Source organism: Mercenaria mercenaria, chromosome 1 (genome assembly GCF_021730395.1).
Source record: "Mercenaria mercenaria strain notata chromosome 1, MADL_Memer_1, whole genome shotgun sequence".
Taxonomy (NCBI): Eukaryota; Metazoa; Mollusca; class Bivalvia; order Venerida; family Veneridae; genus Mercenaria; species Mercenaria mercenaria.
Window position 1 is genome coordinate 106,670,866 of NC_069361.1, and position 27,640 is coordinate 106,698,505.

The 27,640-nt window shown below is 36.4% G+C and overlaps 3 protein-coding genes across 3 annotated transcripts in view; 2 read left to right on the top strand and 1 right to left on the bottom strand.

Annotated features, from left to right (window-relative positions):
• The first annotated feature begins 823 nt into the window (after nucleotides 1-823).
• Nucleotides 824-5,328, top strand: LOC123545329 (mammalian ependymin-related protein 1-like). Its single transcript, XM_045331660.2, has 6 exons — nucleotides 824-947; nucleotides 2,603-2,637; nucleotides 3,121-3,255; nucleotides 3,971-4,154; nucleotides 4,471-4,561; nucleotides 5,051-5,328. Exons 1-6 carry the CDS (start codon nucleotides 884-886, stop codon nucleotides 5,133-5,135), a joined length of 594 nt encoding a protein of 197 aa, XP_045187595.1. The 5' UTR covers nucleotides 824-883; the 3' UTR covers nucleotides 5,136-5,328.
• Nucleotides 5,329-8,382: 3,054 nt separating this feature from the next.
• Nucleotides 8,383-27,640, bottom strand: part of LOC123527537 (U4/U6.U5 tri-snRNP-associated protein 1-like) — a 52,982-nt gene continuing 33,724 nt past the window's right edge. The window contains exons 13-19 of the mRNA XM_053527536.1: nucleotides 19,891-20,012; nucleotides 17,099-17,263; nucleotides 16,324-16,434; nucleotides 14,329-14,507; nucleotides 13,519-13,744; nucleotides 12,590-12,705; nucleotides 8,383-9,392 (exon numbers count right to left, since the gene is read on the bottom strand). Coding sequence (XP_053383511.1) covers nucleotides 9,365-9,392; nucleotides 12,590-12,705; nucleotides 13,519-13,744; nucleotides 14,329-14,507; nucleotides 16,324-16,434; nucleotides 17,099-17,263; nucleotides 19,891-20,012 — 947 coding nt within the window. The 3' untranslated portion in view covers nucleotides 8,383-9,364. The remainder of the gene's footprint in view (nucleotides 9,393-12,589; nucleotides 12,706-13,518; nucleotides 13,745-14,328; nucleotides 14,508-16,323; nucleotides 16,435-17,098; nucleotides 17,264-19,890; nucleotides 20,013-27,640) is intronic.
• On the top strand, nucleotides 20,930-27,251 carry LOC123527544 (uncharacterized). The gene is made up of 2 exons (XM_045307068.2): nucleotides 20,930-23,379; nucleotides 24,524-27,251. Exons 1-2 carry the CDS (start codon nucleotides 23,370-23,372, stop codon nucleotides 26,272-26,274), a joined length of 1,761 nt encoding a protein of 586 aa, XP_045163003.2. The 5' UTR covers nucleotides 20,930-23,369; the 3' UTR covers nucleotides 26,275-27,251.

Here is a 27,640-nt window from a genome sequence, read left to right on the forward strand (position 1 = left end):
ATAATCTAATCATGGGGAACATGTCTATGTAACAATAAAAATCCCTACAATACAATTAAAAGTTATGGAGCAGAAAGCTTTATACTTGACCTTCAATGGTAACTTTGACCTCTGATTGATCGGTCCGGGGTTCGATTCCCGACGCGGTCATCTTTTTTTCTTGATTTGGAACTTTTAAAATATGTTAGAAACAAAAATTCATATTCTATTGTTCATAATATGATCAAACTTCAATTTGAAAGAAAGATTATTTTTTAGCCAAATCTGGAGGCTTTCTGCTTTAACATATGACCTACAAGCATAAGTCATGTACGTGCATAATCTACATATTGCCCTCTATTCACATACCAAGTTTTATTAACCGAGCTTGAATACTTTTTTAGTAATTGCAGGATCCAGATTTGCGGACAGACAGACGGACGGAGGGCATTCCTATAGTACCTCCGGTGTTCCACTAGTAGGGAACTAATAAGTAAATACATAAGTGGTTGATAATATATCTTCTTGGAGTAAACAATGGTATTTAGCGAGTAACGCATTGCTAGTGCGGCCTTATGACGTTGTGCTACAAAACAGGGGACCAAGGAGTAGATATTCGATGTTCTTTTGCAGAAGAATTAATAATACCCTGGCATAGCACATAAAAATATTTAAAAAATGCAAAGCAGTATATTAATTGTCTTGTTAATATATTTCCTCCTGTTAACACATGGCCGCATCCAGCGAAGAAAGAATGTCAAACTTTTCACATTTTAATCACTATCACGACATAATTACGTTGTTTAAAACCCTTGTCTGATAAGAGGCATGTTTTGGGTTGAAACATAAATAAGAACATCAAGATAGCGTATCATTCAGTCTGACCTTGCTAGTGGAACGAGTCATGAAGATCTTCGTCTGCTTTGCCCTATTTGTCGTCTGCTGCGCACAGGTTCCAGCACCCTGTGGTAAGTGTTGTTTTTTTTTCAGCATTTAATAGGTTGTATAAGGTGTCCGACGGGTCGTTCCTTTGCAAACTTCTGAAACTGCTTAATGGCACGATTGCACACTGAGATGGGTACTACGACCTAAGTTAGCCAGTTGTATGCATAAAGTTCGATCGCTGGGACCAGATGGTTCGAACGTTGTTTGAGCGTTGAATTTTACCCAGAGCGAGTGGAAAAATCTAGACGAAATGATATATACAAATGTCAGTTCGTCGGCTCGGTCTGCGTTGAATTTACCACTCAGACAACAGTGGAACCACCTATGTAGTGAGAGTCAAAGACAACTGACTAAAACTTCACTGCAATTGAGGTCCCAAAATTCGGCCGGGCATTATTACTTTTTCATGTCTTTTATGTTTATTATCGCCGCTGTTTGTCCTTGCGTTACAATTTCTTGTCTTAAGTATAACTTTTAAACCAATGCCACTTGGTAGGAATAACTAGAGCTATCACTAAAGGTGATGAATGTACCCCCAAATGCACTGACACAGTACATTGCAATTTGACGCACACAAGATTGCATAATTATGTGGACTGTATTTAGATAGACTGTATGTATACAGTATAGTAACAAAAAACAAAGTCCCATAACTATGCAGAATATTTATCTAAACGAACGTAACATGCACCATGCACAACTAAGGTTGATACTGATCACTTGTGTGAAGTTTCATTAAACTGTGTGCAAGGGTTGGGAAGATTAGGCGCGCACAAGATTGCATATGCAGACTGTATGTACATAGTATGTGAACAAGAAACAAAGTTCCGTAACTCTGCAATTTTTGTCGTTGAAACAACCTAACATGCCCGATGCACAAGTACTGTTGTTACTGATCACTTGTGTGAAGTTTCATTAAATTGTGTCAAGGGGATGAGGAGAGATGGTGCGCACAAGATTGTGTCTACGGACAGACAGACAGACAGACAGACAGACGGACGGACAGACAGACAGACAACCTGAAACCAGTATACCCCCCTTACAACTTTGTTGTCGTGGGGTACAACAAGCCAACCGAGCCGGAATGCAGAACCACAACTCTAGCTTGAGTGTCCAATTACTAGTATAACTATAAATGTGGCGTTTTTAAAGAGTGAATTTACAATGTATGTCCCTTTTAGGACAATAACATGTCTTGTCTGAGATGAAAAGATACTTAATGATAATTGTAATAAATGAGCCATGACTTAAAAAACTCTAGCTCAATCATTTCTAAAATTGTGTATTTTATTGTCATTTATAAAGCAATATATATACTTGTCCGAGTCATATCTTTTAACTGAGAATTTATGACATTTCACTTGACACTTGAATCATTCTACAACTGAGAACCGTAACCCTAGCTTCAGTTTAGCCTGGTCCCCGGTGTGTACTAATAGTTAGCAATTAAGGGGCAGGTAATCCAGACTATGATCAGTTTACGTTTATTTTAATTTAAAAAAAAGAAATAATTTACATTTCTAATTGTCCAAGAAAGTTAAGATACTTGCCAAATTTATCCACATATTTGATTCACAGCTATGTGCTTCTATGTCCTTCAAATATTCGGGTACTAGTAGTAATATATTCATTTGTTTTGATCTGCAGATTGTTACACTGAAGGTATGTTTTATTCCAGAATCGCCGAAGCAATGGACAGGGAGACGTATACGCGTAAGTTTTCATACATCTGTCATCTAAGAGAAAGTTCAATCTTTCAATAAATTTTCAATAAAGAGACGTTGCACAATGCAAATTAAGGACTTATTAGAACACAAGTGAAAACTTTGTAAACTGCTAAAAAGTCACACATGACAGCTGATATGCGTAATATCAGAACCATAACATTCTTTGCTTTTAAATTTATCTCCCTTTATAAAATTTAATTAAATTCTTTAACCGATATCATTTAAAATTTAATGGGCCTGTCGAAAAACTGTAAAGAAATTGCAGTGTGTATCTACATCTTTACTGAAAAGGGTAGTTCTTGATAACGTTGTTTTCCTGTCTACATGAAATATTTGGTTCAGCGTGCCGAAGGCCAAGTCCAATACAGGTACTGTTCAAAACTTGTATTTGCGTGCGATGAAAAATAAAAACAACAAAAGTGTGCAAGTGGTATTTGGTACTTTGTATGTTTATTTTATATTCTTTTAGATGGACAGATACAAGCAGTTTTATGAGCTGGCTGAGCACTACTACGACGAGATGTATATGCGCACGTTTAGCAAAGAAGAACGCGAGGTGGGAAAGGAGCGTGATTACTATGCTAAACTTCATCTTTATAACGAGGTAAGTTACATGAAGAAAATATAGTGGATTCCATTTTGATTTAGTTTATGTCGCAAGGAATACACTATTCCCAAAGTTAAGAAGAATGATTCATAGTTCATACTGGATCAAAACACCATTGGAAAGGAACAGACTGGAAGACAAGTTTTAAATAATTCTCATTCTCCTTCCTAGACAATAATCTGTAAAGGGACTTAGCTAAGAAGGTCGTGTTAAAACATGGACACATCTTACAAAGACATACCTGATAAAGCACAATTTCCGTAGGTAAAAGTAAAAAAAAACTCGGAGCGATCCTTGAAAAAGCAACTATGTCGTTTTGGGACAACAGCTGCGTCTCATAACTGCATTTCTAATGTTAAACCCTTACGAATTTCAATCTGTGCTAGATGGCGAAATGTTTAATTGAATATGCTGTACATAGCTGAGTTCTGTGATCCAAGTTCAACTTTATCTTATGTAGGCTTTGGGAAACATACACCAGATTTTACGTTTAGCAGCAACACCTATTTCACTGGGTTCAACTGGTGACACCAGCTGTAGTAATGCCTATTGTGCGAAGTTCTTCGGCGCTACCGACTGAACACGGTGGTGTAACTACAATCATACCAATCTGTGTTCCGTAAATTCCTTGTGTGGTTGTTTTGAAAAAAAATACGCTTGTCACTCAAGCCATTAATTTCATTTTATTGAAAAACATTTATTCTAATCACAGGGTTTGAACTACACGCTGAATCTAAAAACTATGCAATGTACGGTGACTAAACTGACCCATTCTTTCCGCCGTGTCGGTATACAACCGGATGCACGTTTCCTATTTGAAGGAGAGTATGGAGCCGCCGGAATCCCAGCAGAATCCATCATCGCAGCGACATTTGGTGGAAAATTTGACGATGGTGGTAAGACAGTTTTTCCGTTGTTAAACTATGTTTTTTTCCATTGTGCTTGTTGTTAGCTAGGTTACCAATAGGTATCAATTTTATCACGTTAATTATTTAAAAGCTTTATCTGAACAGAACAGACCAAGCATTTTATTCACACTCACACGAACAAAAACGAATAAAAAATAAAAAATAAAAGATTGCTTTGCTAGTTCAGATTCAGCATGCATGCAAGAGCTGGCCTAGAATAAATAAGAAACAGAACGTTGGACTCTTACATCACACGATATTCTGTATTTGATACATTATTTGACATTGCACAATATTTTTACAGCGGAATACTTAGTTACAGTTGTAGAACCAGACTGCATACCGTTGATGTTCGACGTTCGCAGCAACACTACAGATGAACACTACGAGGAAAGGTCGAGTATATTTCATTATTTGTTTATTTCGTGTCTTTGATATGGCTAAAGCACTTGACGGTCAGCTTACTCTTCCAGTGCTTCTAGATTCCGTTGCAAAATAAATATACCAAACAATTTGTCTATTCAATATGAATATGGTTTTATTGCGGTAAGATTCCTTTATCAAATTTTGAATAAACTCTGGCTGCGTCTACAATTATTCATGTGTATACTGGAGGAGGGTGTACAGGGTCTCATCTGTTAACATAATTACATTTGTATATTAATCGCTTACTTATTGCTGCCACCCCTAATAGATACTAAATTTAGTTGGTGGCTAGTATAAGATACAGAAACCCCTGAGATGCCAAAACCGTCCCGGGTTCATTTGTCCAAATGCTAGTTATTTCATCAAGCTCAAGAGGTTTGGTTTTGTATTCAATGTTACTAGTGAAGCACTGGATTCGCTCAATATAATGTTGGCTCCTTTGTTTGTTTTTTTTTCAGGTATTACGACTTGCATTTGGGGATCAGTGACCCGAGTGTATTCATACCTCCCAAGGAATGCACGATGATTCCAGTTCCTTCATAAACTAAAAAGCACTGTCATGTAATGCAGAACTTTAAAAAAAGTACTGCCTTTATGTAACAAACAGAATTTCCAGTTATTGTTTAAAGCATATAGTCATTATGTAATATAGAATTACATATAAACCTTATAAACTACTTTTGTTATTTAATATAGAATTTACGAACGGAATGTGAATAAAACTGTCCGCTAGTTAGCTGGTTCATTTTTCTGTATTGACTTCAAGACAGGGACCATGTAGAAAATTGGCAAGAAATGTTGCATGATCTAAGAGGTGGTATTTAAAGTAGTAAGTCTCATTTGATAAACATTTTCTGTCTATACATTCTGTGACAGTTATTTTAGGCAACGGTACGGCATGTTACAAACAGTTAATTGTATGGTTATTGACTTCTATCAAATTTGGTCATGTTCTCCCTTTAAGGATAATCTTTGTAAATCAATATTTATTCCTTTTGATTTCAAAAATAGTCTGTGTGTAACTATTCCATTTGACCAGGCCCAGGGAGAAGGGGACCAGTTTAGAACGAAGGCGTTATTACCGGCGAGGCGCATAGCGCCGTAAGGTGGTTGGTATTGAAGGAGGCCCTCCGCTCGTGTAAGCGTGGTCAGTGGAAATTTTTGAAATGTAAGAATGAAATGGTGGCCTCTGTGGCATTTTGGGGTCTAAATTTTGAGGTATGGGACAAAATACTCCTCTCATTTTAAGGGGATTCAATGGGTCTTCTCTCCCTAGAACATTTTGAAACACAGGTATGAAATGTTGGCTTCTGGTGCATTTTTGGGTCTAAATTTTCGGAAAATGTTATTCCTTTGCCAAAATAATTGGGTTCAACTTTGACGGGTATTATAGGTCACTTCTCATCCAACTGGAGGGGTGGTGGTGCGGGGGGGGAGGGGTGGAGGGGGCCACTGTGTCCGACCCTGTTGACAGTAGTAAGGCTACATAATAAAGTTACATTTGAAGCCAGTGTTAACTTCATAGACTTTTATCATTTTATTTGGTTTGGGGTCACACCAACAAAATTTTGGCCAATTGGCAACTTTTCAAGCTACTGATGGAGGAAGGCCCCAGGTGGCCATCTAGCCATTGTTTCAGATGGGGCGGATAATTGGGTAGAACTAATGACCTTCTGTAAATCAGGCTCATTCTACACCCAATGCAAGGTTTTGAACTCACAGAGATTCTAAGTCACTCTGTAAAGGAAGCCCACAGAATTAGGGTGTAACCAATCTATTTAACTAACATATATAAAGTGAGGTTGTAAAATGTTAAAATTGTCGTTTAGTTTCAAACTTCTGTAAAAATCCTTCTTTTCTTTTTTAAGTTTAGTGAAAATTGTAATGCAGTCTTTTCAATATGTCTAAAAAAAAATTAATCAGATACGTTTATTAATTTTACTCTCATGTTTAAAAAACTGAGCAACCAGTTTATACAAACAAAAATTATAAAATACTTCCAGTTCATGCCTAACATTACCCAACTGCTCTCAGACTGGAAAATAAAAACAAGAGCTGCGCAAAGCAGGGCAGTATACGCTCAAAGAGGTGGAAAAAAATAAAGATTTTTTAAGGGTTGTGTCAGAGGAACTGTGATATAGTGGTAATGGGTGGCGGTTGTGGGTTTTTTCATGTGTCGGCAGTGACGAAATACCAAGGCACAAGAAATTAAAAATTATTCTTTCATGGAGTGGGGGATATTAATGCCAAGTTGTGCTCCGGACACAAAATACAAAGGACAGATTTGACATTTGAACTCCATTTAACCAACCAAGTTAATATTCTCTGCACATCGTCTCATCGCCACGTATCTATTATCTATATGCCAAGTTTGAAGTCTATACACAAAGTACGACGGACAGATTTTGCATTTGAGCTCCATTTTTGTCCTTGACCCTTTATGTAACAATCTGGTTCATGCACTCTGCACATTGCCAACAACCTATATGACAAGTTTAAAGTAAATACCTGAATATTTATCAAGTTATGCTTCTGACACAAAATACAAGACAGATTTGACATTTGAACACCATTTGGGATTTTGACCAACCTACCAGGTTCATGTGCTCTCCACGTCGTCTTATAACCACCCAACTGTCAACTTGAACAGTTATTAAATTATGCTCTGTACACAAAATAGAACAGATTTGATCTTGCAGTAACCTTGACCTTTGACCTACTGACCAAGTTCATGCCTTCTGCACACCCACCTAACATACAGATATGACCTTGCTGTAACCTTCACTTGCGACATACAGAACCTTGTTCATGCACCCTTCACATCATCTCATTGCCACCTACCAATATGTCAAGACTGAAGTCAATACTTAAGATGGCTATGAAATTATCCTATTGACACAAAATATGAAGGACAAATTTGACATCTGAGCTCCATTTGTGACCTTGACCTTTAACCTAACAACATAAGTGTAGGATATCACTCCAAAATATTTTAAACAAATCCATGACCATGTCAAAAATCCAATTGACCACCTTTAAAACCATGCATAGGCAGATCTTTTAACTTTTTCTATCAAGAGGTAAGTTAAGGCAACAATTATGAACAAGCGTAAGGCAAGAGTTGACTTGTTTCTGACAATTTAATTTGTACTGAAACCTGAAACAAACAATAGATCCACCTGACACAGGTGTCCCCTCAAAAGTATGGTTTCACAAACAGAATTTATCAAGGGCCACAACTGTGTAAACTATAGCTGCTTCAATAATTGATATTGTACATTGTAGATGTTTAAACCAGTGCCTTCCCGCTGTAGTCTACCTTGGTCAAAAGGACGCAGAGAATTTTATCTGTATCTAGTCCTTGATGTCCACTTCTTCTAAAGTCTCCATACACCAAGACAAAGTCTCTGATTCATTTAACACTATATGCCTAAAATCATTTTGTTAAATAAAATTGTGTGTGTGTGTGTGTTGTGTTCGGGTTTAACGTCTTTCTAAACAATATTTTATGACTGAAAAATGTTGAGAAAGACGTTAAACCTGAACAAACACACACAATTTTATGTAACAAAATGATTTTAGGCATATAGTGTTAAATGAATCAGGGACTTTGTCTTGGTGCATGGCGACTTTGAGTGTACACTTTGACCTTCAGCTTGATTTTATTAAATGTTTGTTATGTACAAAAGCTTAGTGGTGATGAAATGGTTCAAGCAATGACTGAACTATAAAACAAAGCAAATCTGAGGCAACATGTATAAGCAAAATGGAATAAGACTGTAACAACAAATATATTTTGGATGCATTTTATTGGACTTTATTATTAATGTTCACAAGATAAAAGGCCATATTCTACAAATGTATTACAATTAACATTTTCACAATAACAGTCTGCATTCTGACTGCTAACAATACAAAGTCCCAATTTTTGAACAAGGTAAGTATAAACTTTGCAACTGTTCTCATTTTCTAAAATTCACTGACAACATAAATCAAACAAGAGCAGCGCCTACCGGTGCCATCGCTTGTCTGCAAGTGCTGGACAGTATGTAAGGAAAGAGTTACAGTTCAGAATTTCTAAGTACAAAAGGGCCATAATTCTGACAAAATGCGTATCAGAGTTATGGTTCTTGAACTACATAGTCACCTAATGATGATAAACAAGTAAGCAAAGGTTCAAAGCAGTAGCTCTTATTTTTTTCTGAGAAAAAAAACACAAAAATTTTAACCAAGAAACTCAAATTTAAATTTTAACCAAGTAACCAAAGTACAAAAAGGGCCAAAATTCTGATAAAATGCAAATCAGAGTTATGGTTCTTGGCCTACAAAGTCAACTAATGATAATAAATAAGTGTGCAAAGATTCAAAGCTGTAGCTTTTATAGTTTTGGAGAAAAGGTGGACCTAAACAAAAATTTTAACCAACACCAACGCTGACAATACCTTGTAGATTTTTTTCAAAAATCAGACAAGCTAAAATATATATATTGCATCTAATATTTTTCTAAGTTTTCCTGTTGACAGATAGGGCAAACAAATTATTTCACTGGCAATTTATAATCTAAATTTTGTATGCAGCCTGTGTGCTTATGCATCAAAATCATTCAGAACTACTGGTATATTAAACTGTTACAGTCTTTGGAATGAAACTCGGAACATCTTGTTGCTTTTAACACGATGTAAAATAAGCATCCTTCATACTGGAACAGTATTTCTGAACAGCACTATATAATACTGCATCAATAAGTTCATATTCCATATTCCACAGCTGTATCAAGTTGTAGGTTTCACCATTGTCTGTCTGTGAAACAAAGAAAAAGAAAGCATTTTACATTATTGAAAACTTTGAAGAAAACAGTATATAGCTATTTGATGCACTTTTCTAAACACACATGACATAACTCCTTTATTAAACAGTTCATTACAGTAGGTAACATTTAAAACTGTTTCACTCTTTCTCATGCAAGACTGAAAATTTGCTAGACTTAATCATTATTAATAAAGAGCATTACTCAGTAATAGGTTAGCAGTGAATTTTAGAAAAAATACCATAAAATCAGAAAAATTTTAAGGGTGCTTATTTCCATTAAAATTGAAAACTGTATTTATTGAAAGAAATATACACAAAAGTGTTGTCTTTTATGAAAGTTCTATATATTTCACAGGTTGACCATACATTACGAATATTCTCCCTTATAATTTCAGAAACTAATTCTAATTTTTAAAATGCAGTACTCCTAGCCCCACGATAACATTTAAATGTATTACACACTACCTGAAAAAAAGTTTAAATCTAAGTAGACTTTTTGCTTGTGTAAAGAATTAAAATTTCAACCATTGTCTTCTTACATTGGGTAGTGTTCCTTGTTGCTCCTTAATTTTGAATTGTTTAGTTGGGGTTAGAGTCACTCTGACACAATGTAGATCATATATGGCAAATTTTCTGGCTTTCGAGGGTGGAAGAATGATCCCAGGTGCTCCTTGCTTTGTTTCATGATAGTTTGGTAGTTTATTTCAATATTCCATAAAGCCAAATCACCCACGAGGACATAAAATACATGATATATGGCAAGACAGTGTACAACATATAGATCTAGATACAACTGAAGTTGATGTGCAGAGAAGGTTTAAAATACATTTCATGCATTGGTGGCACTTAGAATGAAGCTTAGGTAAGCCAGCTGGATGGCATTCTGATATAAAGAATTCTACACCCCAAGAGAGCTTTTGAACCTCTGTGTGGGGCAAGTAATGCTCAGTGACCTTAACCTCTCTGCCATGGAGGCCCCTTTCCTTAATTTTGTTAACTGTAAGCCAGGTCATAAAACTGAAACTAGAAAATGCTTTTGTAAAAAAAGCGCATGTCTCCCCCAATGCAAAGTCCTATAGGCAAGAAGTCAATAGGGGTCAGGAGCGAAAGTCAAAGAGACACTGATGGTTGGCTACAATAGGGATCATCTACTTGGCATGTCCAGTCATCCCGCCAAATTTCAACACTCGTGGCCTAGTGGTTCTCAAGTCACTGTTCAGGCTCCTGTGACCCTGACCTTTGATCAAGTGACCTCAAAATAAATAGGGGTCATGTACTCTGCATGTCCAATCATCCTATTAAGTTTCAACATTGTAGGTCAAGTGGTTCTCAAGTTATTTCCAAAAAATGATTTTACATGAACAGGCCACTGTGACCTTGACCTTTAATAGACTGACCCCAAAATCAATAGGGGTCATCTACTCTGCATGTTCAATCATCCTATGAAGTTTCAACATTCTGGGTCAAGTGGTTCTCAAGTTATTGATCGGAACTGGTTATCAATGTTCAGTCCCCTGTGACCTTGACCTTTAACGGAGTGACCCCAAAAACAATAAGGGTCATTTACTCTGCATGAACAATCATCCTATGAAGTTTCAACATTCTGGGTCGAGAGGTTCTCAAGTTATTGATTGGAAATGGTTTTCCATGTTCAGGCCCCTGTGGCCTTGACCTTTAACAGAGTGACCCTAAAATTGTTAGGGTTCATCTATTCTGCATGACCAATCATCCTACGAAGTTTCATCATTCTGGGTCAAGTGGTTCTCAAGTTACTGACCGGAAATGGTTTTCAATGTGCGGGCCCCTGTGACCTTGACCTTTCACAGAGTGACCCCAAAATCGTTAGGGGTCATCTACTCTTAATGACCAATCATCCTATTAAGTTTCAACATTCTGGGTCAAATGGTTCTCAAGTTACTGACCGGAAATGGTTTTCAATGTTCAGGCCCCTGTGACCTTGACCTTTAATGGAGAGACCCCAAAATCAACAGGGGTCATCTACTTTGCATGTACAATCATCCTATGAAGTTTCAAGATTCTGGGTCAAGTGGTTCTCTAGTTATTGATCAGAAATGGTTTTCAATGTTCAGACCCCTGAGACCTTGACCTTTGACGGAGTGATCCCATAATCAATAAGGGTCATCTACTCTTTATGACCAATCATCCTATCAAGTTTCAACATTCTGGGTCAGGTGGTTCTCTAGTTATTGATTGGAAATGGTTTTCAATGTTCAGGCCCCTGTGACCTTGACCTTTCACAGAGTGACCCCAAAATCAATAGGGGTCATCTACTCTTCATGACCAATCATCCTATGAAGTTTCAACATTCTGGGTCAAGTGGTTCTCTAGTTATTGATCGAAAATGGTTTTCAATGTTCAGGCCCCTGTGACCTTGACCTTTGACGGAGTGACCCCAAAATCAATAGGGGTCATCTACTTTTCATGACCAATCATCCTATGAAGTTTCAACATTCTGGGTCAAGTGGTTCTCTAGTTATTGATCGGAAATGGTTTTCAATGTTCAGGCCCCTGTGACCTTAACCTTTGATGGAGTGACCCCAAAAACAATAGGGGTCGTCTACTCCAGCATCCCTACAACCCTATGAAGTTTGAAGGTTCTAGGTCAAATGGTTCTCCAGTTATTGCTCGGAAATGAAGTGTGACGTACGAACGGACGGACGGACGGACAGGGCAAAAACAATATGTCTCCTGGGGGAGACATAATTAGAGACTAGTTTCAGAATGGAACTTTACCATTGTTCAATTTCTAAAAACACAACAAATCAGAAGTCGGAGATATGAGACTGGTATCAGGTTTATAACCGTGTAGAAAGGACCATTCACTCAGACAAGAAATAACGTAACTTGTGATACATCAATGACTGATTACCTCAGGACCAAAAATGATGTAGTACTATGTAGAATAACTTTTCCCACATGAGACATAGGAATAGACCAGAAGTTGTTAGTTGTGAAGCTAAAGTCAGTGAAATCATCAAGCAAAATATTAGCCAGTTGGAAAACTAAACCCACAACCTTTGTGTCATAGCCCCAAGGTCACCATGCCTAGAAACATTGGTCAAAACTGGGACATATTATATGGCAAGCTTTCAAGAAAAAAAGGGCACACTATTTTAAATGGTTGCTGAAACTTTGGTTAGTGAACAATGAAGGATAAGTGTACATACGTAAATCCTTTATTTCCAGTGAGAAGTATATATGGTGTTTTCTCTTGCTGTTGTTTCTCCTTTAACAAAGCTACAGTATTTAAGGGTGTGTCAGTCGCACTCATCTTCATCATTAACTGTAAACAAAGAACAATATCTTCAAAACAATATATCAAAAAAAAAAAAACTCTAATTATCATTTCATATTTATTACATACTAATATGCTTTTTCATAAGATATAAGACTGTAGTCAGAAAACAGATTTCCCAAGTTTCTAATCAGGCCAATTTTATTCTGCAAATAGTTGAAAATATATTCATGAAACAGATGTCAAAATGAGAAAACCATCTATTTTTAAAGGATATTACACATTATCCCCAGATTTGTATTGGAAATATGACAAATGAGCCGTGCCATGAGAAAACCAACATAGTGGGTTTGCGACCAGCATGGATCCAGACCAGCCTGTGCATCCGCGCAGTCTGGTCAGGATCCATGCTGTTCGCTAACAGTTTCTCTAATTCCAATAGGCTTTGAAAGCGAACAGCATGGATCCTGACCAGACTGCGCGGATGCGCAGGCTGGTCTGGATCCATGCTGGTCGCAAACCCACTATGTTGGTTTTCTCATGGCACGGCTCAAATGTCCTAAATATGCCATAGTAAACCAGCAAATTTTTGCAAATGGATCAGATCTGTATGCAGATATATATATAGGCAGCTACATCATTTTCAAATTACACATAAATCTGAAATTATGATATTTGAATAAAAAACAAACAAACAGATGCAGTGATATTTGTCTATGGCTTTTCATCTTTACAAAAATTTGGTATTATTTTTTCCTTTCATTTTGTTTTAAATGTTTGAAAGCAAGAATTTTCAATATTTTGGACTTTCTCCCATTAACGATGTTTAGTTTAATAAATTAGCTTTTGTAAAAGTCTTACATGCTCCTCGTCCATCTTCTTTCCTCGTTTCTCAGTTTTCTTCTTGCCAGATCCTTTTCCATGAAATCTATGAGAGAGCTGTCTGAACGCCTCTTTCCGATTCAAATGACGCCCTGATTCATCAACGTACTCTAATTTCACCTCAGGCTTATAACTGTCTTTCTCTTTAAAGTCCATTAACATTCCTTGATATCTGTCACGTTTTTTATACTTCTCATCCAGATCACTGAAAGTGAATGCAAAATCAATGTTAAAACGACCTATAATTACTAAACATGATAGAAAATCAAGGACAGTTTGTTTTACAAAGATTGCCAAACAGCATCAGTAATGAGAAAAAAAATCAATTTTCTGTGGTTTCTTATCTGAACTTACTTTTTCCCGCTATGAAATAGCGGCTGAGAACCAGTGACTCTGGAATTCCATGTATTCAAAATGTAAAGATATTCTTGGGCCAGGCCCAATTTTATGGGTTTTTTTTTTTTTTGCAGGGAAAAAGTGGGGGGGGGGGGGGGGGGGGGGGAAGGCGACTAATTCAATGTTTCTGTTATGTACCAGTCCTAATCTGTTCTCCATAAATTACTGCTAACTTCTCCAAATGTATAAACACAATATGGAGAACATACACCTTACCCTTGGATCAATCTTGCAACACTGCAATATAAAGATCTGATTCTCCCTTCTGAGCTCAGCTACACTTCTTACATAACAATCAATACAAACATTTGCAAGCTACCTTACTTAATAATTTCAATTATTAGAAATTTAAAATACAGTTATATATGAGCACAGAAGTCAACAATAACATACTCATATCTTTTATCCTCTATGGAATAATTCTGTGCTGTCATTTCCAACATTACTTTGCTCATCTTCTGTGACTTTAACTTCTCCTTCTGCAGGAAGCCTTTATTTACAGCAACATTGAGAGCCTGCCCTATACCTTTGTTCAGCACTGGCTCATCCTCTAAAATAGCCCCTTCTTCTCCCTAGAATTAAAACGAAAATACAGACATGTTTTTGAAACCTCAGTAGCCTACAAATTAACTGTTATTACAAGTGATCTGTCCATAGTTAATGCTTTTGAATGGTCTACAGTTCTACCCTAAATTTTGCTGGAGTAAAAGTCAAACTTAACTAGAGCTATCACTGAAGGTGATGAATGTACCCCCCAAATGCACTGACATAGTACATTGCAATTTGACGCACACAAGACTGCATAATTATGTGGACTGTAAGTATAAAGACTATGTATATAGTATAATAACAAAAAACAAAGTTCCATAACTCTGCAGAATATTTCTCTAAAAGAACGTAACATGCACCATGCACAAGTAGGGTCGGTACTGATCACTTGTGTGAAGTTTCATTAAATTGTGTGCAAGCGTTCGGGAGATTAGGTGCATGCAAGATTGCATATGCAGACTGTATGTATATATTATATTAACAAAAAACAAAGTCCCATAGCTGTGCAGAATTTTTTTCTGAAAGAACCTAACATGCACCATGCACAACTAGGGTTACTACTGATCACTTGTGTTAAATTTCATTAAATTGTGTGCATGGGTTCAGGAGATTATGCGCGTACAAGATTGCATATGCAGCCTGTTTGTATATAGTATAGTAACAAAAATCAAAGTCCCATAACTCTGCAAAAATTTTTTCTGAAAGAACCTAACATGCACCACGCACAACTACTGTTGTTACTGATCACTTGTGTGAAGTTTTATTAAATTGTGTCAAGGGGATGAGGAGAGTTGGTGCGCACAAAATTGTGTCTATGTATATATTATAGTAACAAAAAACAAAGTCCCATAACTCTGCAAATTTTTTTTCTGAAAGAACCTAACGTGGATCATGCACAACTACTGTTGTTACTGATCACTTGTGTGAAGTTTCATTAAATTGTGTCAAGGGGATGAGGAGAGTTGGTGCGCACAAGACTGCATATGCAGACTGTTTGTATATAGTATAGTAACAAAAATCAAAGTCCCATAACTCTGCAAAATTTTTTTCTGAAAGAACCTAACATGCACCACGCACAACTACTGTTGTTACTGATCACTTGTGTGAAGTTTCATTAAATTGTGTCAAGGGGATGAGGAGAGTTGGTGCGCACAAGACTGCATATGCAGACTGTTTGTATATAGTATAGTAACAAAAATCAAAGTTCCATAACTCTGCAAAATTTTTTTCTGAAAGAACCTAACATGCACCACGCACAACTACTGTTGTTACTGATCACTTGTGTGAAGTTTCATTAAACTGTGTCAAGGGGATGAGGAGAGTTGGTGCGCACAAGATTGTGTCTATGTATAAAATATAGTAACAAAAAGAAAGTTCCATAACTCTGCAAAAAATAATTCTGAAAGAACCTAACATACATCATGCACAGCTACTGTTGTTACTGATCACTTTTGGGGGGGGTACAAAAAAAAAAATCATGAAAATTTAATCGTTACGTTATGTAATAACACACTTATTGAATGGGTTGTTGGTCAATAGTCAAAACTATTAACCATTGGTCCTTGGGCAATAGCTTTGGCTACTGAAAAGCAATCCATCAGTAAGTGTACAATGTTCAATCTTCGTACACACTTAAAGAACTGACCTCAATGCTAACTTGTGTTTCCTCAACCAATATAACTACTAACCCATGTCATACTTCTTTCAACATTGACTGGTCTATTAACAGATTGAGAAGGGAACCATCTCGCCAGTAATGACATGTCTCATCAACCATGAGATACAAACCTTGAAAACATGATCAAAGAACAAAATTTAACAATTACCATCAATATTTACCTGAATATTAACTGGTGTTTCATCTATCTCCACCCTATTCCATCCAGACTGTTCATCCTCCTCCTCCTCTTCCATCCTCCGTCTCTCCTCCAACAACTCCTTCTCCAACTCCTACATAAACAGTATACAGTCAAATAATTTAAACAATGTTACTTATATAAATATTTACATATTTTCATGAAAAATATCAATGGTATATTTATGTTGTTTTTAATACTCAGTCCATACTTTGAAAGAAACAAACTTGAGAGACCTTACAAGGACGCTACACACAATTTTTTTGATGATCTACTGAGTAGTTCACAACAAGAAGTCATTTAGAGGTGAAAAGCTAACACCAGACGACAGACACAGCCCAATTTATACAAAGATGTTTCATCAAAAGTAAATTAAATGTATCATCTTGTATAACCTGAATTAAATAATTTTATCACATGTTTGACGTCGTTGGGGTGAAATAAAGCCATTACATAAATTTGATAATACACTAATGTAATAAAGCTTTGATGCTGACGTCGTTTATTTATAGGAGACGTTGGTCGAATTTACTTGGTATATAATAGGTAAAGAAAGAAGAAATTTTGTTGTTTCAACAGGAAAAGCTTACATGTGATAAATATAATATTACATTTATGTCTTTCCACATTGAATTTATTAAACTCATTGAATAAAACTGATGAAATGCTTGGCAGCGCCTCGCATTTTATTTTATTCAACTCATTTAATAAATTCAGTATGAAAAGACTCATGTAATATCCTCTATATAATTACATACCATGAGCTCATCCTTTTCAATTTCATTCCTATTGCCTGACTGTCCGTATGTTGGTATATCACCAAGAGCTCGACAGAACTCTGAGGTAGAGTTCATTGTTATCGATACACCTTTTTGTTTTACCTCCATATCAGTGTCCTCTGCAACTTTGACTCTCTCTGCTATCTGAAAATCAGGGAAAAATTGAATACGAACATTTAAAAACATCTATGGTATCATAGACTTCATTTACTACGATTTGTCTGTTCATTTCACCACAGCGACTGCATTTACAATTTAGTACAGACTTAAGTAATTTGAGCTGACAAAGCAGGTAAACTTTCCAACCCCTGCAAATAATTTCAGAGAAAAACAAGTGAATGAAGTATTGCCATGCAATACAAAGTCCCCTACTGGAAGGCACCTAATTTTCTCTATTGCAGTATAACATAATGAACTGATATCTGTCAATGATGTATAAACAATATTGTACTATATATACAATATAATATAACAAAGCACTTGGATTAAAGTTTGCATATATAAAAACATACAGTTGTTTTCATTTGGAATTTTTTTGGCCGATTATACAAAAAGTTATCATAAAAGTTATTTATAGTAACAACAAAGTGAATTTAATCCTAAAAAAAAAAAAAATTCTATAAAATGTAAGTCCACAAGAAAATCTTTACCAGGTAGAAATAGATCAAAATACACCTAAATATTGGATGTAACATGCATGTTGTACCACAGAAAAGTGGTCTCGATTTTTCCCTACGGCCAGTAATAAAAAAGTTACAATGTAATCTATTTATAGTAACAACAAAGGGACGTAATTCTAAAAAAGTGTGCCTCATGGTGGTGAACATTTGTGCCAAGTTACATCAAAATCTCTCCATGCATGAAGAAGAAATGCTCCCGACAAAGTCATTCTTGAATTTGACCTTTGACCTCTAAGTATGTCCTTGACCTTAGACCTAGCAACCTGGTTCTGGCGCAAGACAATTTGTCTGATGGTAGTGAACATTTGTGCCAAGTTACATTAAAATCCCTCCATGCATTAAGAAGAAATGCTCCAGACAAAGTCATTCTTGAATTAGACCTTTGACCTCTAAGTATGACCTTGACCTTTGAGCAAGGGCTCCGGGATTTGCGTGCATGACATGTTGTCTCATCATGGAGAACATCTGTGCCAAGTAATATTGAAATCCCTTAATGAATGACAGAGTTATGGACCAGACACGAAACAGACCCTGTTCATGCCATGTTAACATTTGACTACTAAGTGTGACCCTGACCTTTGAGCTAGGGGTCTGAAAGTTGTGCTAGACACATTGTCTTATTATGACGTACAATTTTGCCAATTGATATTAAAATCCCTTCATGGATGAGAGAGTTATGGACCGGACAGGAAAAAAGCCCTGTTGACCTTTGACCTCCAATTGTGACCTTGACCTTTGAGTTAGGGGTGCGGGTTTTGCGCATGACATGTCGTCACATCATGGAGAACATTTGTGTCAAGTAATATTAAAATCCCTTCATGGATGAAAGAGTTATGGACCGGACACGAAACAGACCCTGTTCATGCCATGTTAACATTTGACTACTAAGTGTGACCTTGACCTTTGAGCTAGGGGTCTGAAAGTTGTGCATGACACATCATCTTATTATGAGGTACAATTGTGCCAAGTGATATTAAAATCCCTTCATGGATGGGAAAGTTATGGACCGGACAGGAAAAAAGCCCTGTTGACCTTTGACCTCCAGTTGTGACCTTGACCTTTAAGCTAGGGGTCCGGGTTTTGCACGTGACACGTCGTCTCATCATGGGGAACATTTGTGCCAAGTAATAATAAAATCCCTTCATGGATAAACGAGTTATGGACCGGACACGAATTGCGGATGGACGGAATGACAGAATGACGGAAAAGCGCATTCCTTTGTCCCCGAAACTGGTTTTCAACCAGTTGGGGACTAATAAAAACATGGCAACTAGCGGAAAAAACATCTTTTCAAAAGTAATGAACTAATGATAAAATAGAAAGAAAAGATTGAAACTCAAAATTAAAACATTAAACAGTTTTCTAGCATTTTTCTTGAATCTTACTGACTGGAAATGGTTTTCCATGTTAAGGCTCCTGTGACTGGAAATGGTTTTCCATGTTAAGGCTCCTGTGACCTTGATTTTTAATAGAGTGATCCTAAAATCAATAGGGGTCATCTACTCAGCATGTCCCATCATCCTATGAAATTTCAGCATTCTGGGTCAAGTGGTTCTATAGTTATTGATCGGAAATAGTTTTCCATGTTCAGGCCCCTGTGACCTTGACGTTTAATAGAGTGACCTAAAAATCAATAGGGGTCCTCTATTCTGCATGACCAATCATACTATGAAGTTTCCACATTCTAGGTCAAGTGGTTCTCAAGTTATTGATCGGAAATGGTTTTCCATGTTCAGGCCCGTGACCTTGACAGAGTAACCCCAAAAACAATAGGGGTCGTCTACTCCAAAAGCCCTGTGCCCCCCCCCCCCCCCCTATTAAGTTTGAAGGTTCTAGGTCAAAAGGTTCTCCAGTTATTGATCAGAAATAAAGTGTGCTGGACAGACAAATGGACAGACAGGGCAAAAACAATATGTCTCCCCCAGTGATGGGGATGAAGGAGACATAAATAGTAGTTGCCAAACAGAAAATTGCTATTTTGTCTTCAACAACACACAAATTTTTATATTTGAAAGTTGGCATGGACATCTAACTCAAATAAGTTACCAACATGCATGCTAAATACATTTCAGCAACCAGGTTACGTATTACCTTGTCAGGATTTATTTTCTCCTTTTTCTGTTTCAATTTTCTGGCTTTATCAAGCGCTGACTGTAATTCCATGTTGGCCTCATCCTCGTCTATCCTCACCCCAGTCAAATCCTCCACCTCAACTGAAATATGTGATATATGTCAGTAAATAATTATTATCTATCCTCATCTCAGTCAAATCCTCCACCTCAATTGAAATATGTCAGTAAATAATTATTAACTATCCTCAATCCTGTCAAATCCTCCACCTCAACTGAAATATGTCAGTACATAATTATTATCTATCCTCAATCCTGTCAAATCCTCCACCTCAACTGAAATATGTCAGTAAATAATTATTAACTATCCTCAATCCTGTCAAATCCTCCACCTCAACTGAAATATGTCTGTAAATAATTATTATCTATCCTCAGCCCAGTCAAATCCTCAACCTCAACTGAAATATGTCAGTAAATAATTATTATCTATCCTCAACCCAGTCAAATCCTCCACCTCAACCTCCACCAGTAAATAATTGTTATCTATCCTCAACCCGGTCAAACTCTCCACCTCAACTGAATTATGTCAGTAAATAATTGTTATCTATCCTCAACCCGGTCAAACTCTCCACCTCAACTGAATTATGTTAGTAAATAATTGTCATCTATCCTCAACCCGGTCAAACTCTCCATCTCAACTGAATTATGTCAGTAAATAATTTTCATCTATCCTTAACTCGGTCAAATCCTCCACCTCCACTGAATTATGTCAGTAAATAATTGTAATCTATCCTCAACCTGGTCAAATCCTCCACCTCCACTGAATTATGTCAGTAATTAATTGTCATCTATCCTCAACCCGGTCAAATCCTCCATCTCCTCTGAATTATGTCAGTAAATAATTGTCATCTATCCTCAACCCTATCAGATCCTCCATCTCAACTGAATTATGTCAGTAAATAATTGTCATCTATCCTCAGCCCTATCAGATCCTCCACCTCAACTGAACAAGAGCTGTCTAAAGACAGCACACTACTATTTGAAGCCCTTCCATCTAACACTAGCTTACATACAAAATCATTAGCAAAATTTTCTAAGTTGAAAAAGAGGCAAACTTTTGCCAACAGGTGAGACCATCCCATGATGTCAAAGATATATGGAAAATATGAAACATTCTTACATGCAAAAAATGTTTAAATGGGTATAATTTTGACCAAATAAAGCTAGAGTAAAGTAATTTGCCATATGAGGTCACTTCATGATGCCACAAAGACATGTGTGAAGACTGAAAGCATATGGCCAAGTATTTTATGAAAAATATGCTTACATGCAAAACTTTTAACGAAGTTGAAATGGGGCCATAACACTGGCAAAATTGCGGGATTGTAACTGAAATCGAACTTGGTCTGCATTTTATAATAATGTACCTTTGTACCAACTAGATACCCATGGGCAACATGTCGAGCCCGCCCTTTGACCCCTAACTGTGACCTTGACCTTTGAGATAGAGTCTGTCTCATTGAGTTAAACATTCATGCCAAATATAAACAAGATTCCTCAATGCATGTCAAAGTTAAGGGCCGGACAAGATCTGACATGACCTCCTACTGCTATCTTGACTGTTGAGATAGGAACCTGGGGTTTGCGCATGACACTCCGTCTCAATGAGGTTAACATTCATCCCAAATATAAACAAGACTGCTCCATGCATGTCAAAATTATTGTCTGGACAAACAAATCTGGATGGACGCACGCACATACACACATGCATGCACAGACACACGCACATACACCAAACAGCCATTTGGACAACTAGCGGGCTCGACAAAAATGAATTTAATCAATTAGCCTTTCAAAAGTTATCAAACAAAAATCAACATTTTGCAAAATTTCAAGTCAAAAATGGGTCATAACTCTGCCAAAAATTGGTAGACTGTAATCTGTGTACCAAACAAAAATTCTATTCATCCTTTTAATAGGGGCATCAGCATTTTGCAAAAAGGGGCCATAACTCTACCAAAAATTGGCTGATTGTATTAAAATGAAAATCAACTTTGCCTGTTTTTTTTTATAATCATGTACCTCTGTACCAAAAATAAATTCAATCCTTTCATCCGTTTCAAGAGTTATCAAATGAACATCAACATTTTGCTAAAAGTCAAAAAAGGGCCATAACTTGTGCAAAAATTAGTGGATTTTAACCAAAATCAGCTCTGTATCTTATGATTATACACCAGTGTTTCTTTACTTGCTGAGCCATTTTTAGTCCGATAGTCACTTGTGACTGTAACCTTTGAGCTATTTCCTCCCAAAATAACAGGAGTAGGTAAAAGTAGGCCCAAGCATTCTGTAGTTATTGTATGGAAACCAAATTGTCTACCTGTGGACAAACCAGCAGACTTACCAACTAACTGATAATGAGAAAACTATATACTACCCTCTTTTTTGAACTGGGGCATAACAAAAACAAACTCAGATACAAGACATTAAATATCTAACATCTAACCGAAGCATATATACACATCTAATATTTATGTATATTAATTAAAGACCTCTGCATCTAGATGCTAGGGTACAGCGTCCGACTGCTAACCAATAGGACAAAGTTTTTAACCCCAGATAGAGTGGAATTTGATCAAGGTTGCTTAACTTAATGTACTTGTTTGAATTTCAGAAAGAAGTAAACATATTAACCTTAAGCCTGCTGCTGGCAAGTGATTCTGCCTTTGCGAGAAGTGTAGACCAAGATCAGCCAGCACATCTTGATCACGGTCTGCACTGTTCACTAATTGGTCAGTAAATTTTCAGTGACACCCCTTCAAATAATACATGGAACTGCCCAAATTGAATGATGGACCAGTCCATTTTAGAAATTTAGCAGAGTAAAGGTAAACAAAATATGTAAAAACTTTCAATGTATAGCTGGACCTGCCTTAGCAGTCACCTGTAATAAACAATCACTTGCCTTTAGTCAGTCGGCTTACTTCCCAAATATGACTTTTTTATTTCAACTTGTTTAATACAGCCAGACTTTGTCGTTCCCTCGACTGGCTGCTTAATACAGGTTTGATGTACACTAAATTACTTTACATTTGTTCAACTTACTCAACAGTTAAATACCAAAAGCACCTTGTAATTAATTACAACAGACCAAAAGAAACATAAACTAGGAGGAATGGCTTAAAGGTCAAGGACATTAAGCAAAAAAGATGAACAGACATGATACACATGTACTATGAAATGATGGGCTAAATTCAGAACCACTTTACAATCATCACATTGCATACAAACATTTTTAATCATATTACCCAGTATGCATTTACAAGCATTACTTCCTGTTTAATACAGATAAATGCTTTCTGTACTTTGATTGTTTAAGTATCTTAAAGCCGGACAACAAATGATATGAAACATGACTCTCCTTACATATAAGATTATCTGTACTGAATGTGAAACCGGGATAAGACACAAGATGACATTAAGATTTTGGAGAGAACGACAATGACTGAAGGTAGGTATATGTAGTACATGTATATAATTGTGTTCTGCACATCAATATAATTCTTATTTTACACAAATGATTAATATCACTTGTTGCAAATATATGTGAAGATTTGAATTAATTTTCTTTTCCTTAAGGGTAATTCTAATACTATAAGAAATAATCTAATCCTTTCAGATGCTATCACATGTTTAACAATGATTATAGTCATGCAAATGATATGTTTAGCACTGTCAAAATCTAGTTATGCACATCTGCTAATCAATTGATTATTCTAACACGACCCAGCAAATAACCTATATACACACAGAAGAAAAGCAATCAACGGTTATTTTGCGATAACCCATGCGCGTGCAAAGTAGTGACGTCATCCTCTATGTATAGAACAATCCAGGTGCGTAGCACAAAGTGTAGTTCATGTCGTAAAAAGTAGTTGCCATTTTTTTTAACATTGTTGATACTAGTATGTCCTGTTAGAATTAAAATAACAAGTTTCCAAGTGTGATTTATCATAGAATAACCCGAGTTCTTCTTTCTTATGTGAAACAATATATCATAAAGGCTGTATGTGATAAATCACACTTGGAAACTTGTTATTTTAATTCTAACACGCCATACTAGTATCAACAATGTTAGAAAAAATGGCAACTTTCTTATGCGAAACAATATACCACTCAGGCCTACGGCCTTCATGATATATTCTTACGCATAAGACCTCAAAACAACATTGTTGATACTAGTATGTCTATTAGAATTGAAATAACCAGTTTTCAAGTGTGATTTATCATAGAATAACCCGAGTTTTTCGTTCTTATGCAAAACAATATATCACTCAGGCCTACGGCCTTCATGATATATCCTTACACATAAGACCTCAAAACAGGGTTATTCTACGATAAACCACGCTTGGGAACTTATTATTTCTTAATTAGAACAGAAGAAACAAGTGGTTTTGTCAGGTTATACCAGCAAAAAGATAACGGTCATCTTTTTATCAGATTTGAAGCTCATCTAGGAAGTTTGTTATTAGTAATAACTGTTGGGAAATGTGTGTGTCAAATTAATTAAATATCACCCTATACCGATCAAATAAAAATTTTTACTGCTTAGTGTGACCTCGACCTTTAAGCTAGAGGTGTGAATCTTTTTGTAGGTACTGAAACAGCCAGCAAGACAGATACAAAAGTTTATGAATTGGATGAAGAGATGGAAATGTTTTGTGAATTCTGTTACAAAGATGGAAAACAGAACCAGCCAGCTGATGGATTTTGTGTGGAATGTGTCACTTACTTCTGTGCCACATGTTTGAATTATCACGAGAAGTTTCATCCAAATCATACCCAGCAAGACAAGGACAAAATGCCTCAAGACTTCTATATACAGACATGCTCACAACATTCTGATGCACTGATTAAATTCTACTGTCTAACATGTGAAACCACAGCATGTTCCACTTCTAGAGTTAATGATCATGAACACTGTGAGGAAATACATCATTTGCCACAATTAGTTAAGGACTTTGACAAAATCAAAGAACTTGTTGATATAAAAAATGCAATAGAAGAAGCTGAGAAAGAGGTGGATGCTATAGAACTTATTGTTGATGGCGGCATGGAAAAAATAAAACAGTACAACAACGAAGCAAAATGTGCATTGAAAAAGGACAGAAAAGAAATAAATGAACTATTTGATGAACTAGAAAATGAAGTAAATGACGTTGAAACGTTGGACAGTGAAAACCTGGAAATGGTGGAAGGAAATATTATATTAACAAAAGCCAAAATAAAAACTCTTAAATCTCAAATAGAAAATAAAATAGTAGATATTACAAGAAGTGAAGTTTTTGTGGCAGCAAAAGAGGCAAAGATGAAAAGTCAATCAATCTTAAACAATCTGAAAGACACAAGAACACATTTAGAAGAGACTGAAATATCAAAATATGTGTATGTACCAACTAAAAAGACACCTCAAGATAGTAGGCATGGAAAACTAACAGCACATAAAGAAAAAGTTAAAAATGATAAATTACTGGTGTGGTTATTGGTTGTGCTTTTATCAGCTTTAACAATTGATATTTTTCTGATTCACTTCGAAACATCACCAGAATCGCATGAAATCAAACTGTCCTTTGATCCACAACAACTGTGCTATATTTCAAAAGAAAATCTCTTAGCTATAGCATTTTCTCAAAATACTCTTCATACTATTAATATAACAGATGGCAGACATAATGAGATTCTGAATGGCAGACGAGCCTATACTAGTACAAGCATAACTACAATGAAGGATAACATGGTAGCAATTTTGTCGTCTGATGGTTATATCCTAATGCATGACGTTACGTACACAAATGTCAAAAAGTACAGACAAAGCATATATGTACCGAAACATGGACAGCATATCGCATACAGCAATAATATTTTCTATATTCTGTACGGTGGTGAGGAACGCCACATAGAAAGCTACAATATGAATGGTCAACTTCTAACCAACATCCCCATATGGAATAAGTTTCAAATCATCAGCCCCTGGAACATTGCAGTCAGTCCTAATAACAACATCATATATTTAACTGATTCAGACCTAGTGATAATGTTAACTATGGATGGAACTGTTCAAGGCTATTTCAGACATATAGATCTTATAAGACCAATTGGAATGGCAATAGACACAGCAGGAAACCTATATGTTTGTGGCTATGTCTCTAACAACGTGTTTAAAATTTCCCCCGATTTTTCTCATGGCTATGAAATTCTTGGCAAAAGACATGGTCTGAATCGTCCATTTAGTATCACACAAAATGAAAAGGAAAATGAACTTCCTGTTGGATCTTTCGGTAGAAAATCCATACAAGTCTTTAAATTAAGTCAAACATGGTTTCAGTATATCAGATCATTTTTTTAAACTACTAGTAATGTTCTGCTGTTGCCTCCATCAAATATAACAAGAGCTGTCAGTGGACAACGCGCTCGACTATTCTGAGTGCTTGATAGTATAATATAAGCTAAGATTAAAACTTTAACATTACAATAAGCATATTCTAAGTCGAAATGGGGCCATAATTCAGTCAAAATGCTTGATAGAGTTGCCTCCTCCTTTTTACAGACTGGAGTCATGATGGTAAACAAGTATGCAAAATATGAAAGCAATATATCAATGGACTTTGAAAATATTTGGGGTGGTACGCAAACTTCAACATTTGTGTGACGCTCAAGCCGACGCCGGGGCGAGTAGGATAGCTCCCCTATTCTTTGAATAGTCCAGCTAAAAACCTAAGTTACATAGTTTCTTTTTTCTTTTTCTGTTTTCTTAACCCAGTTTTAATCTTGGCCAAGAATTCAAAGAGACAAACGGTCTTGATGCATGCAAATCAAGAATCAAGATGTAAGACAATCAAGAACAAGCAAATTCGATGAATTGGTATCCCCCGCCGAAAGGGTTTGTGGTGAGGAATGGCAAAAAATATATCCGTCAAAAAGTTAAGGATGTTAATAAGAAGCAAATAATTTCATTAGTCAAAATCAATTTAACAGAAAACAAATGTTTAATTAAAGAGTACACAATAAATGTATGATACTTTGATCCTGACCAAAGAATTTATTTTGAATGGGATATGCTTATTGTAATAAGCTTAGCTTTTAAAATTCAATGCAGTTATGTGAGCTTGAAGTTTAACTGGAACGAAATATTGCCTTTGAGTGGTTTGGCACCAGGTGTTGCTGATTATCATGTACATTTGAACTTAAAAGAACAAATGTCCTTAAGAGAACACAGGTAAGATATCTTGAACATGGCTGAGGGCAATTCACATGTTGATTATAAATATTGATGGAAAATTAAAAATAAAAAAAAATAAAAAAAAAAGTAAAAAGGGTGAAGTTGGGGGGGGGGGGGGGGGGGGGCGCAGAGGATGCATGATTAGTGGGTGGGCATGACTGTATGGAGGAGTGAGGTGGGAGAACTTGCATGTTGATAAATAATCATGGAAGGTTTGAAAAAAAATCTGAAATAAAAAATGAAAAAAAGTGGGGAAGTGGGGTTGGGAGGGGGAGGGGGTGGGTGCGCAACTTCACATGTTTCTAATAAATGTTCACAGAAAAGAATGAAAGAAATTTAATGAAATTCTGCCGAATGGTAAATTTGTTATGTACAAATATGTGGGGGGTTTTTTTTTTTCGGGGGGGGGGGGGGGGGGGGGGGGGGGGGGCCAGGGAGCATGATCAGTGGTGGGCATGACTGTATGGAGGAGTGAGGTGGGAAATGGTACAAC

Bases quoted from the DNA above. Each gene is read 5' to 3' on its own strand.
- LOC123545329 (XM_045331660.2), top strand. From the start codon at position 884: ATGAAGATCTTCGTCTGCTTTGCCCTATTTGTCGTCTGCTGCGCACAG. The intron at 2,638-3,120 runs GTAAGTTTTCAT...ATATTCTTTTAG, and splicing joins GGACAGGGAGACGTATACGC to ATGGACAGATACAAGCAGTT. The intron at 4,155-4,470 runs GTAAGACAGTTT...ATATTTTTACAG, and splicing joins TGGAAAATTTGACGATGGTG to CGGAATACTTAGTTACAGTT.